The following is a 9719-nucleotide window of genomic DNA, read 5'->3' as shown; positions in this document are numbered from 1 at the left end:
TTGCAATGGTTTGGGAAGGTAACAATGTCGTGGCCACCGGCAGGAAGATAATCGGAACCACCAACCCTTCTGAGTCTGCTCCAGGGACTATCCTGCACAGGAAGCTTCCAATTCCACATTCTTGTAATCAAAGTTTAACAGAACTAAATTCACCAAAATTCAACAGATTCAATTCAAGATTTTGGACATTTAAGTAACCCATATTTCAGCTAAATAAGAAGGAAAAACAAACCGTATCTTTAAAAATCTCATGAGAGAGAGAGGGGGGCATGCAGTTACATCAAGCAATGACTATTGATGATACTACTATTTATATCTGCCATCATATTCCAACCACAACAATATCACTCTTCCTAACAAATACATATCCTCCTTCCAAATGGAAAAAAAATTATAAAAAGAAATCGACACAATTTGGATTTTGCCTCTCAAGTGCAAGTTAGAGGTAACTTGCTTTTTGCATACAGACTCCGCTTGGCTTCTTGGTACTCTTCCACCATAACCAAGAATGCAGCAAATTTGGAGGAAGATTGAACCCGATAGACTACATTTCAGTATTGAAGCACTCTTATGCATTCATTCAAAACCACGATAGCTACCCCTATTTCACTACCGACTAAGAAGTTTATATGAGGGCAAGTCTTGTAGGTATCTGATGTCTTCTTGGAGAAGCTCACTTTCAAGTTGACGACGAGTAGCTTTCATCACAGCCTGAGTGTATGAAGAAATTAAATTATGTGAATTGGAAGATCGAGGGACATTGGTAAATAATTTATCAGAAACCTAAGTACATGAAAGCTCATTTCAAGCATTCAACAATATAGAAGGTCAAATGCTGATTCATTTGAAAAGTTATGGATTAGCCTAGGTACTTACATTGAAATCCATGTAAGAAGCTCGCATGGTAAGCCATTGATGGTCCATTAGCTTGAATGTTATACAATATAGAAGGTCAAATGCTGATTCATTTTCTGTCGAGCAAAAGAACCAAAGAATTCATCAATAACAGGGAAATATGTTCAGAAAATACAGTGTCTATTTCTACCTACATGACTACCCCACACAAACTAGAAAAGAAGAACGAAACTGCACGCACAAATTGAGGCTCTCTATCAAAGTGGGAATGAAGCTAAAGCATTACCAGCAAGAAATTTCAAGAAGGTTGCTCCAACAAGAGTTCTTGGCTTATCTACAAAGACAAGGAAAAACAAGACATGATGAACAACGGCAAATACTTTCATCCAGTGTTTACTAGGATTTGTTAAGTAGTTATGGTTCCTTTGGGTGTATAATACTGATTTCCTCTTCATGGAGACTTGTGTCATTTCAATGAACTCATTGTCTGCATGCAAAATACTTGTTCATTTCACACGACACACAAGCATCGACTGGCAGTGACCCAATGTGTACCACGTGAATTCAAACCCAATGTGATAGCAAGTGATGACAGTTAACAGAAAGATCTCATTCAGTCATTGCAAGAATCAATAGGAATTAAGGTAAGAATGTCAATAACCAATTCGGAAGCACGTAAGACATGAAAAATTTACAGCTGCTCAACCTAATACTTAATAAAACCACGTAGATTTAATTTTTCTGATTAAGATAGTTCGTTTACTTACAATTTTGGATAGGAATACAGCGTTCAGCAAATCCTTTTTATTTATATTATTTGTCAGATTCAAAAACTCACAGGATTCAAGATCAAGCATCTGAATCAGCATGAATGTGATATTGACCCCAGCTACAGCAAATGGGTATTCCCACATTGCCCGATCACCTTCCTGCTTGCGAAGAAGATCCTGGAAAGATTTCTACATAAGAAAAACATTTAGTAAGCCCGGGACAAAAATCTCAAATACCTATCCAGGGAAAATTTGTACTGGTCACCAATGAATATGACAAAATTCTGAATAAAGACAATCGTCTTATATACATGAACAAGTAAACTCCATCTAGTCCAATGAAGGACAGGAAACCATCTACATGTTCACTTGTAGCCATGCATTTTCATACTATTGTAGATATGCACTCCTCAATCCAAAGCACAAAAATCACAAGTCTAAGAGAAGATAAATATCATTTACATTTACAGAAATACATGTAAATTTTATTGGCATTGAAATTCATGAAAACCCCAACAGGGGAGCAAATTTAGTAATAAAAAAAACTAAGAAACTGTTTAACTTAATATTTATTTAGAATAAAATCCAATTTGAGATTGAAAGAGAGAGAAATAAGAAACCCGTATTTGAGAGAATTCAAGTCGAATATTTTGAATTTCAGATTTATGAATACCAATCTGCAACTGAACAGTTGAAGATGTTTGGCAGGTCAAAAAATCAATTACAACTCCCACATAATAACACATCCTTTCCAAAGATATAGTTCATAAACAGGAAGCAGAAGCATACAATAGTGAGACTATATAGCCATCTTGATACTAAGGACTAAAGTTCCACACTCTGACTACTGTTGGAAATAAAGTGTGGACTGAGACAGAGTGAGTGTGAGTGATCATACCGGAAAGTTCCTTGCAAAATACAACAAATTTTCCAGTGAGATAAAACCTCCGCCCCTATCATAATATGCCAACTGTTATTTCCAAGCAATTATGTGACAAAATCCAAAGATTTGAAAAGATGAAAAATCAGAGGTAGAAATATTCAAAGCTATACCGAAAATCTGTTGATGGATCTTTTCCCTGCCAACCCATTTCCTTCCACTGATCAGAAATTAAACTCTGGAGTTCCTTTTCAGGAAATGAAGCATGCCACAATGCCCGCAAAGCTTCCTATAATATGATAAAAGAAAAGATTATGAGAAGGATAAGCAGATTTTAGAGTTCATGTAAAGCTTATCCAAAAGAAGGCTCCTAATAAGACTCCTCATATTTATGTTGTCAACATTATGTATAGTAGCTTTATGGAATATACCTGATGTTCGGGGATAGAACCATCATAGGCAACATCTAACCGACTCTGAAGCCTATCTAGGCACTCTTCCTGAAAAAATGTGTAGTACAATCATCAGGTATTAATGAATGAAACAGGCCACAAGCTGTACTGATGATTTTTTTGGCTTCTTTAGAGAAAATAAACCGGCCACAGAAATCAACAATCTGTTCTCTCGTACATATATTTTTTACACCTCAAAACATCAAGAGAAAAACATAATACATTACATCTAACAAGAATTACATAATTTTTTGATGATCCAACTGAGCACTATTACCTGCATTGGTGTCAAATCAAATGATGGGCGAGCATCACTGTCTCTTCTCTGAACACAAACACATGAGAGTCCTCTGCCAAGCCATGCAGATGATCCTGTGACAACCTCTGCTGTAACAAAAGAATAGCGTACATAAAGATTAACAAACCAACTCTATTTGAAGAATACAGATAAAGAAAAGTATGTCCCACAATTCTATTTTATATTCCTACTGAGTAAATAGTAAGAAGTGCAGGTGATCCAAAACTGTAATCATGCACAGTCCTTTTCCTCAATGTTTAAACTCAATGTTTTAAATACAAGAAACACTAAATGATACAACTAATAAGGAGAGTTGAAATGTAAGTTTGGTAGCAACTATAAAGCAAATATCTGATCTCTCACAAAAGTAACAAAAACAAAGCGCCAGACATCAGCAATTTCTGTATGAAGCAAATAGTTGTTCTTTTTTCAGCCAGTTGTCCAATAGGAAATATAGGTCTTAAAAAGGTTAATCAACTCTAAGATTAATTAAATAATATGTTCGTGCAAAACAATAATTTGTACGGTTCAATAATAAAAATAACAAGGCTTATCCACTGGACACATATAATAACTCCAACTTTACTGGAAGAGTACATACATATACAATTAGACAGTGAAACAAATCATCAACTAAGCTAATACTTCCTGATATACAGCTGTAATATTTCTCAAAAGAGAAAAGGATCTAACAATAACAAGAAGAAAAGAATTATTCAGCAATTAATCTTAGGAGAGCATAATTCATGAGTCATGATTATATTGTTAAGGTAAGTACATAGCACACTTGGCTTTAAAAATAATTACTATACTAAAAACTAGTAGTGCATAGTTATTAGTGAGTTTATATTAGCTTATAAGTACATAATTACTAATATCCAGACATATGCACTTCTTTTCTCCATCTTTTTAAGTTGTACTACTATTTTTTACCTTTTTTGTTCTCTTTTACCTGTTCTCTCCTTTTCTAACTTCTTTTCACCTTCTCCATCTTTCCTTTTCTTATGAAAAGTCTATATAGTACATCATATTTCATATATTCCTATAAACGATACCAAGATTGTGATCTTTTCTAGATAAAGCAAATCTTCAATTTATTAATAACTTAACTGTGTAAAACTGTTACCTTTCAGTAGATCAAACACCAAAATAACACCTACACATATGTATATACACTACAATGACAAAAGAAAACTAATCCGGAACAAGAAAACAAACCAAAATATCAAATCAAGTAGGCATAACTTGACGTAATTGTTTCCAATTCACAGATCGGGCATACAGAACCATACACAGCCATGGATAATCACACTCGAATCGAAAGAATGACTGCAGATAATAAAGGCAAGTTGACATTGGATAGAGAGAGAGGGTGTAAAATCACATACGACAAGAAGAGAGAGAGAGTATACCAGAAGTAGAATGGCAGGCGCCTCCGCGATCAAGCCCACTCGACATTCTCCTCACCGCCACAAACGATTCTCCTCCTCCGCTTCTATCGTCCATTCAATTTCAATCAATTGATAACTCCTTTTTTAACAATATTGAAAACCGAAATGGAAAGAATCGGTTGATACGACAAGCGCGATCGAATTCGATTTTCAGGCGCGGAAATTGGGAATCGAAATCACAGGGGGGAGAAAATGAAGCGAAATCTGGAACGAATCAGACGGGAAAGGCGCCGTTAATTGGAAGTAGCCGTATCAAGAAACGGTAGATTTCTTGGGGGTTCCAACTCGCAAGATCCGCCACAAATCACCTCAATGAAAGGAAACAAATAATCCTCTCTCTCTCTCTCACTCCTAGCAACTCAAATGCATGCGGCCATTAGTGTGTGTATATATATTGATTTGCAGAAACGAAATATTGTATATATAGAGACAGGATAACAACCGTTATCGCAGTATTTCTCTCTCAAGAGCAAAAGTTGGCTTCTCTATCCAAAAATGGGGATTTAGTTTGTGCTGGTGCAGTATTTCTCTCTCAAGATGTATCATAGTATTTTGGTTAGAATTTGACTAAAATTCGTTATTTAAATAAGAAGAAACATTTTTTATTTAAATAGTAATATATTTAAATAAGAAGAAACATTTTTTATTTAAATAGTAATATCAAACTATAATACTACTCCCTATCTAAGTCCACAAACTTTACGTGATGAGTTCTCAAAAACAAGTTGCCATATGTTTTTTATTGAAAAAATTGAGTCTGGTAAAGGTTGGTCTATCGAATTTCGTAACAAGTCACCACCCTTATTAGAGGTCTAACTACAATGGACCATATAGCTTTTTAAAAGGTTATGTAATACTATAATGTGTGATTTGCATTCTCATATAACTTTATGTTACAATAGAAACACATTACCTTACCTTACCTCGAACAATTACATTACCTTAACACAAAAAAGAAGGCAAATCTATCACATGAGATGTTGGCAAGCATGGACCATTTTTGTCATGTGTTGACACTCCTTCAAAAGTTAGTTTCGACCCTACATCAATTAAAAACTTTTAATAATTAAATTCAATCGATATACTTGAAGAAAAATTACTACATATCCCAATGAATGTATCAACAACTCCTATTCAAACTGAATTTCATCTATAATTTTAAATCTTCTTTTGAGAACACTTAGATGGTGGATTAAAAATTGGGTCCAATTCCGAGCCATTAACGTGTAATCTTCTTTTGAGAACAACTATTAACATGTATTGTTAATTATCACACTTAGTCTTAAATATATTTGATTATTGTTAATTTTATGTTAATAATTTATAGTACCTCTCGTCCACAAAATATACACTAGTTTTAACATTTTGGGCCGTCCACCAAAATTACACCAATTTCTAAATATGAAAAGTTTTAAATATTTAAATATTGTTCTACTAATAATATGGACCTCACAATCCTCAAACACTACTTCTTTGTTATTTTTTTCCTCTCTGTCTTACTTTACCAAATGCACATTAAAACACGTGTCATACGCAATTATGTCTATTTTTGGTGGACGGGGGAGTATTTTAAAGCATTAACACTTTTTCTCTCAAATTACGTAATAACACAACAAATATCATTCAATTATTGGTCATTAAAAGCATTAAAGAACGTGAATTATTAAAGTAAAACAAGGTCTAACATTCAAGTCAATTACTTTGAACCCCTAGAATTCTACTTGTTTAGCTACTAATAAACAGGTAATCTAAATTAAAAAAAAAAACAAAGGAAAACATAATCGACATAACATAAAGCCCATCATCAACTCCAACTCCAGGATATTCAAATCTAAAAAAGTCTCTTCTAGTTATTTAATATGCTTTGTAGGACAAATCAAATAAATATGTTATTATTGATTAAAACCAATGATGCATAATTAAATGCTAAAACTTGAGAAAGTATAAAACATAGGAACATGCAGGACTTTATCTTTGAGTGAGTGAAAAGTTTGAACCCCACTAATTGGAGCAAGTTTACGTAGTCCATAGAAAGAGGTTCTTAAAGCTCAAAACTAAAATCGAAAGAGAAAATTGATAGAGCTAAATAGGGGCAGGCAACGTGTAATTTAGGACTCCCATTATTTTCATATGCCAGCAATGTATGGTCCAATTTTTTTCCTTTTTAGTAGTAGTATTATTATTTTTTTTTCTTATAGAGGAATATTTTACTACTTTTGAGGATATATAGGTTTCTTGGGAGATGAACTAATACAAAATTACTTTTTAAGCGTTTTTTTTGTATATCTACAATTTTTTATTAATTATTAATAAAGAAATATACCAAAATCATTTTTAAATAATAAATAAACAATAATATAAAATTATTTTTATCATATGTTAAAAAGGGAAATGGCATGCTTATGTAAACACTACTCCTGTTTAATGCTGTAATTTATTTTATTTTATAGACTCTATTTCGTTTGATTTGATTACATTACAAGTTTGTATTGTCAATTTTAATTCCATAATTTTTTATAAAAATTAAAGCTTGATTTATTATTTTATTTATTTGAAGTTATAGAAAAAAATGAACAAATTAAGTTTCATTTTTTATTAAAATTATAATATAAAAAACATTAAGGGAAACATTTGATCAGTCGAAGCTCCTTGCTCTCATGTGTAAGAGCATCCGCAATGGGCGGACGATGGCACTCCGGATGGCGTGCACCGTCCGCGCCATCCATCGTCCGCACCCATTGCGGGTGCGCGCCATAGGGCGCGGACGATAGTCGCGCCCTATACTTCGGTCACGGAGGATAGCGCGGACGATGGCCATCGTCCGCCCCATTGTGGAGGTCGCGGACGATCGACCGCGTACGATGGCACGCGGTTTCATTTTTTTATAAATACCGTTCATTTGTAACATTTCATTTCACGCGATTTCATTTTCGAAACTTACATTTACATAATTACTACGAAATGGATTCAAGCCCCAATAGTCCTACGTTTAGCGCAGGGGCGCATTGGCCGGGTACAGAACCCGGCGATTATCGTTCGTTCGACACCAACACCCATTACGATCTCGATTTCAGTACGGAATCGTATGGGTTGTCTGACATGGAGCCGTCTCCGCACCGCCCAACCGCAGCGGCCGATCCCGACACCGCCGCGACTGCTTCCGCCCCAGCCAGAAAGAAGCGGAACCGGCAGCGGGCGCAGAAGTTGCCGCCCCCCGGCCGTACGAACTACAACGACGACGAAACTCTCACTTTGGCCTGGTGTTGGGTAGATATATCGGAAGATCCGATATTCGCAAACAACCAGCGACAGATCGCGTACTGGGAACGCATCGCGGACCTCTACAATTCGGTCAAGCCGCCAACCGCGTACAAGCGCAAGCGTGAGCAACTCCGCAAGCACTGGGATCAAGTCAAGAAGCAAGTGAACTTGTACGCGGCGGAGTTCGAGAAGTTCACGCGGTCACAGGTGAGCGGCGAGAGCGCGAGCGACGTGCGCACTAAAGCGATGTTGTCGTACCGGTCGATGTTCGGCGATTTCAAGCACGAGGCCATCTGGGCGCTCTTGAGGGAGAAGCAGAAGTTCCAAGGTGGAATTCTGCACACTGGTGCGCCGAAGAGGACGAAGGTCACCGAAGTTGGTGACTACACGAGCAGCGGCAGCGGCAGTCACCCGGTTGACCTCAACCGGACGTACGTGGATGAAGGGAGTTCTGGCACACCGGTGTCCTTCCGGCGTCCTCCCGGCGTCAAGGCTGCGAAGGCCAAGGGGAAGGCGACCGCGACCTCATCCTCGACCGCTGCAACCCAAGCTCCGGTCCCGGTAGAGCTCCCGACCCGGCCACCGCGTTTGAGTCGTTAGCAACAGCGTCGATGGCAAGGACGATGTTGCAGACGCACAGGGCCCTCAAGAAGTGTACCGACCCCGACGAAGCCGAATATCTCCGGGCGTTACTCGATGAGCTACGTCGGAAGTTGGGAATTGGTCCGACTTAGTTTTTTTTTTTTATTAGTTCAATGATGTAACTTTTTCTTATTAAAACTTCGCCGTTTGTTATTTAGACCGTTTTTTATTTACTCGTTACTTGTTATTTGAAAATAGTTAAATTAATTAAACAAAACAATAAAATGATGATGTGGCGCACCATAGGGTGCACCTTAGGGCGCGTCTTAGGGCGTCCCACTACAGGTGGGGAGGTAGGAGGATAAAACTGCTGACGTGGCGCGCCATAGGTTGCCCCTTTGCTAATGCTCTAATTGATGTGGTTGTTACTACTTTTAATGCTAGAATTAGGGGGCCAGTTAAATATTTTTTCATGTATACAGGAGTGTAAAATATTTTTTCATGTATTCACAAAAAAATGGCTATTATCCCAAAATATTTCGCACATACAATCCACTTATCGATATTAAATTGGATAACAGAACTAAGGTGGAATTTTTCACTTTATTTTTAAGTACTACTATCTAACACTCAAAACCAAAAAAATATTCATTATCCACTAATTTTATCGGTTATACATGCATATTAAATTATAAATTAAACAAGTTAAAATTTTCATATATAATTAACTATCATAATAAAAATCAGAGTGAATGCAATAAAATATGGCCTAAAGCTTAATAACTCAACCCATTTTCTACCCAGTTGAACAATAAAAGAAATTAAGTTAATTCGGCTTATTCTTTCCCCCTTAAATTAAGCTCAAAGCTTTAATTAAGCCCAAGCCGAAAATACCCTAAAATAAATAGTAAATAAAATTAAATAGAGCCTAAGCTAAATCACTAGCGTCATGCTTGGAAATGCAATTCCAGTATAACATGTTGAAAATAACAAAACCATTAACAAAAATGAAAAGTCAATGTGAAAAAAGATGTATTGAAAACAAGTTAAAAATCTAAACAGAGGAATCAAGTTCTAAATTTTCATGTTAATAGATTAAAAATCTAATTCTTTTCATGTTAATAGATTAAAAATAGTTTATACTTGAACAGAACATATACACACATGATC

The 9719-nt window shown here is 36.1% G+C and overlaps 1 protein-coding gene across 4 annotated transcripts; it reads right to left on the bottom strand.

The window, feature by feature from the left end:
• Positions 1–214: 214 nt before the first annotated feature.
• Positions 215–5671, bottom strand: LOC121760031 (ELMO domain-containing protein A-like). 4 transcript variants are annotated; one of them, XM_042155633.1, is made up of 10 exons: positions 5648–5671; positions 4668–5057; positions 3235–3344; positions 2937–3005; positions 2679–2794; positions 2524–2578; positions 1694–1814; positions 1142–1189; positions 877–971; positions 215–711 (listed from the first exon to the last, which is right to left on the bottom strand). In XM_042155633.1, exons 2-10 carry the CDS (start codon positions 4759–4761, stop codon positions 610–612), a joined length of 810 nt encoding a protein of 269 aa, XP_042011567.1. In that variant the 5' UTR covers positions 4762–5057; positions 5648–5671; the 3' UTR covers positions 215–609. The 4 variants fall into 4 exon arrangements, with proteins under 4 accessions (XP_042011567.1, XP_042011566.1, XP_042011565.1 ...); XM_042155632.1 differs by lacking the exon at positions 5648–5671 and adding an exon at positions 5149–5238; XM_042155631.1 differs by lacking the exon at positions 5648–5671 and having other exon boundaries at positions 4668–5265.
• Positions 5672–9719: the final 4048 nt, after the last annotated feature.

This window comes from Salvia splendens, chromosome 13 (assembly GCF_004379255.2).
Source record: "Salvia splendens isolate huo1 chromosome 13, SspV2, whole genome shotgun sequence".
NCBI lineage: Eukaryota > Viridiplantae > Streptophyta > Magnoliopsida > Lamiales > Lamiaceae > Salvia > Salvia splendens.
This window is presented reverse-complemented; position numbering and strand designations above follow the sequence as displayed.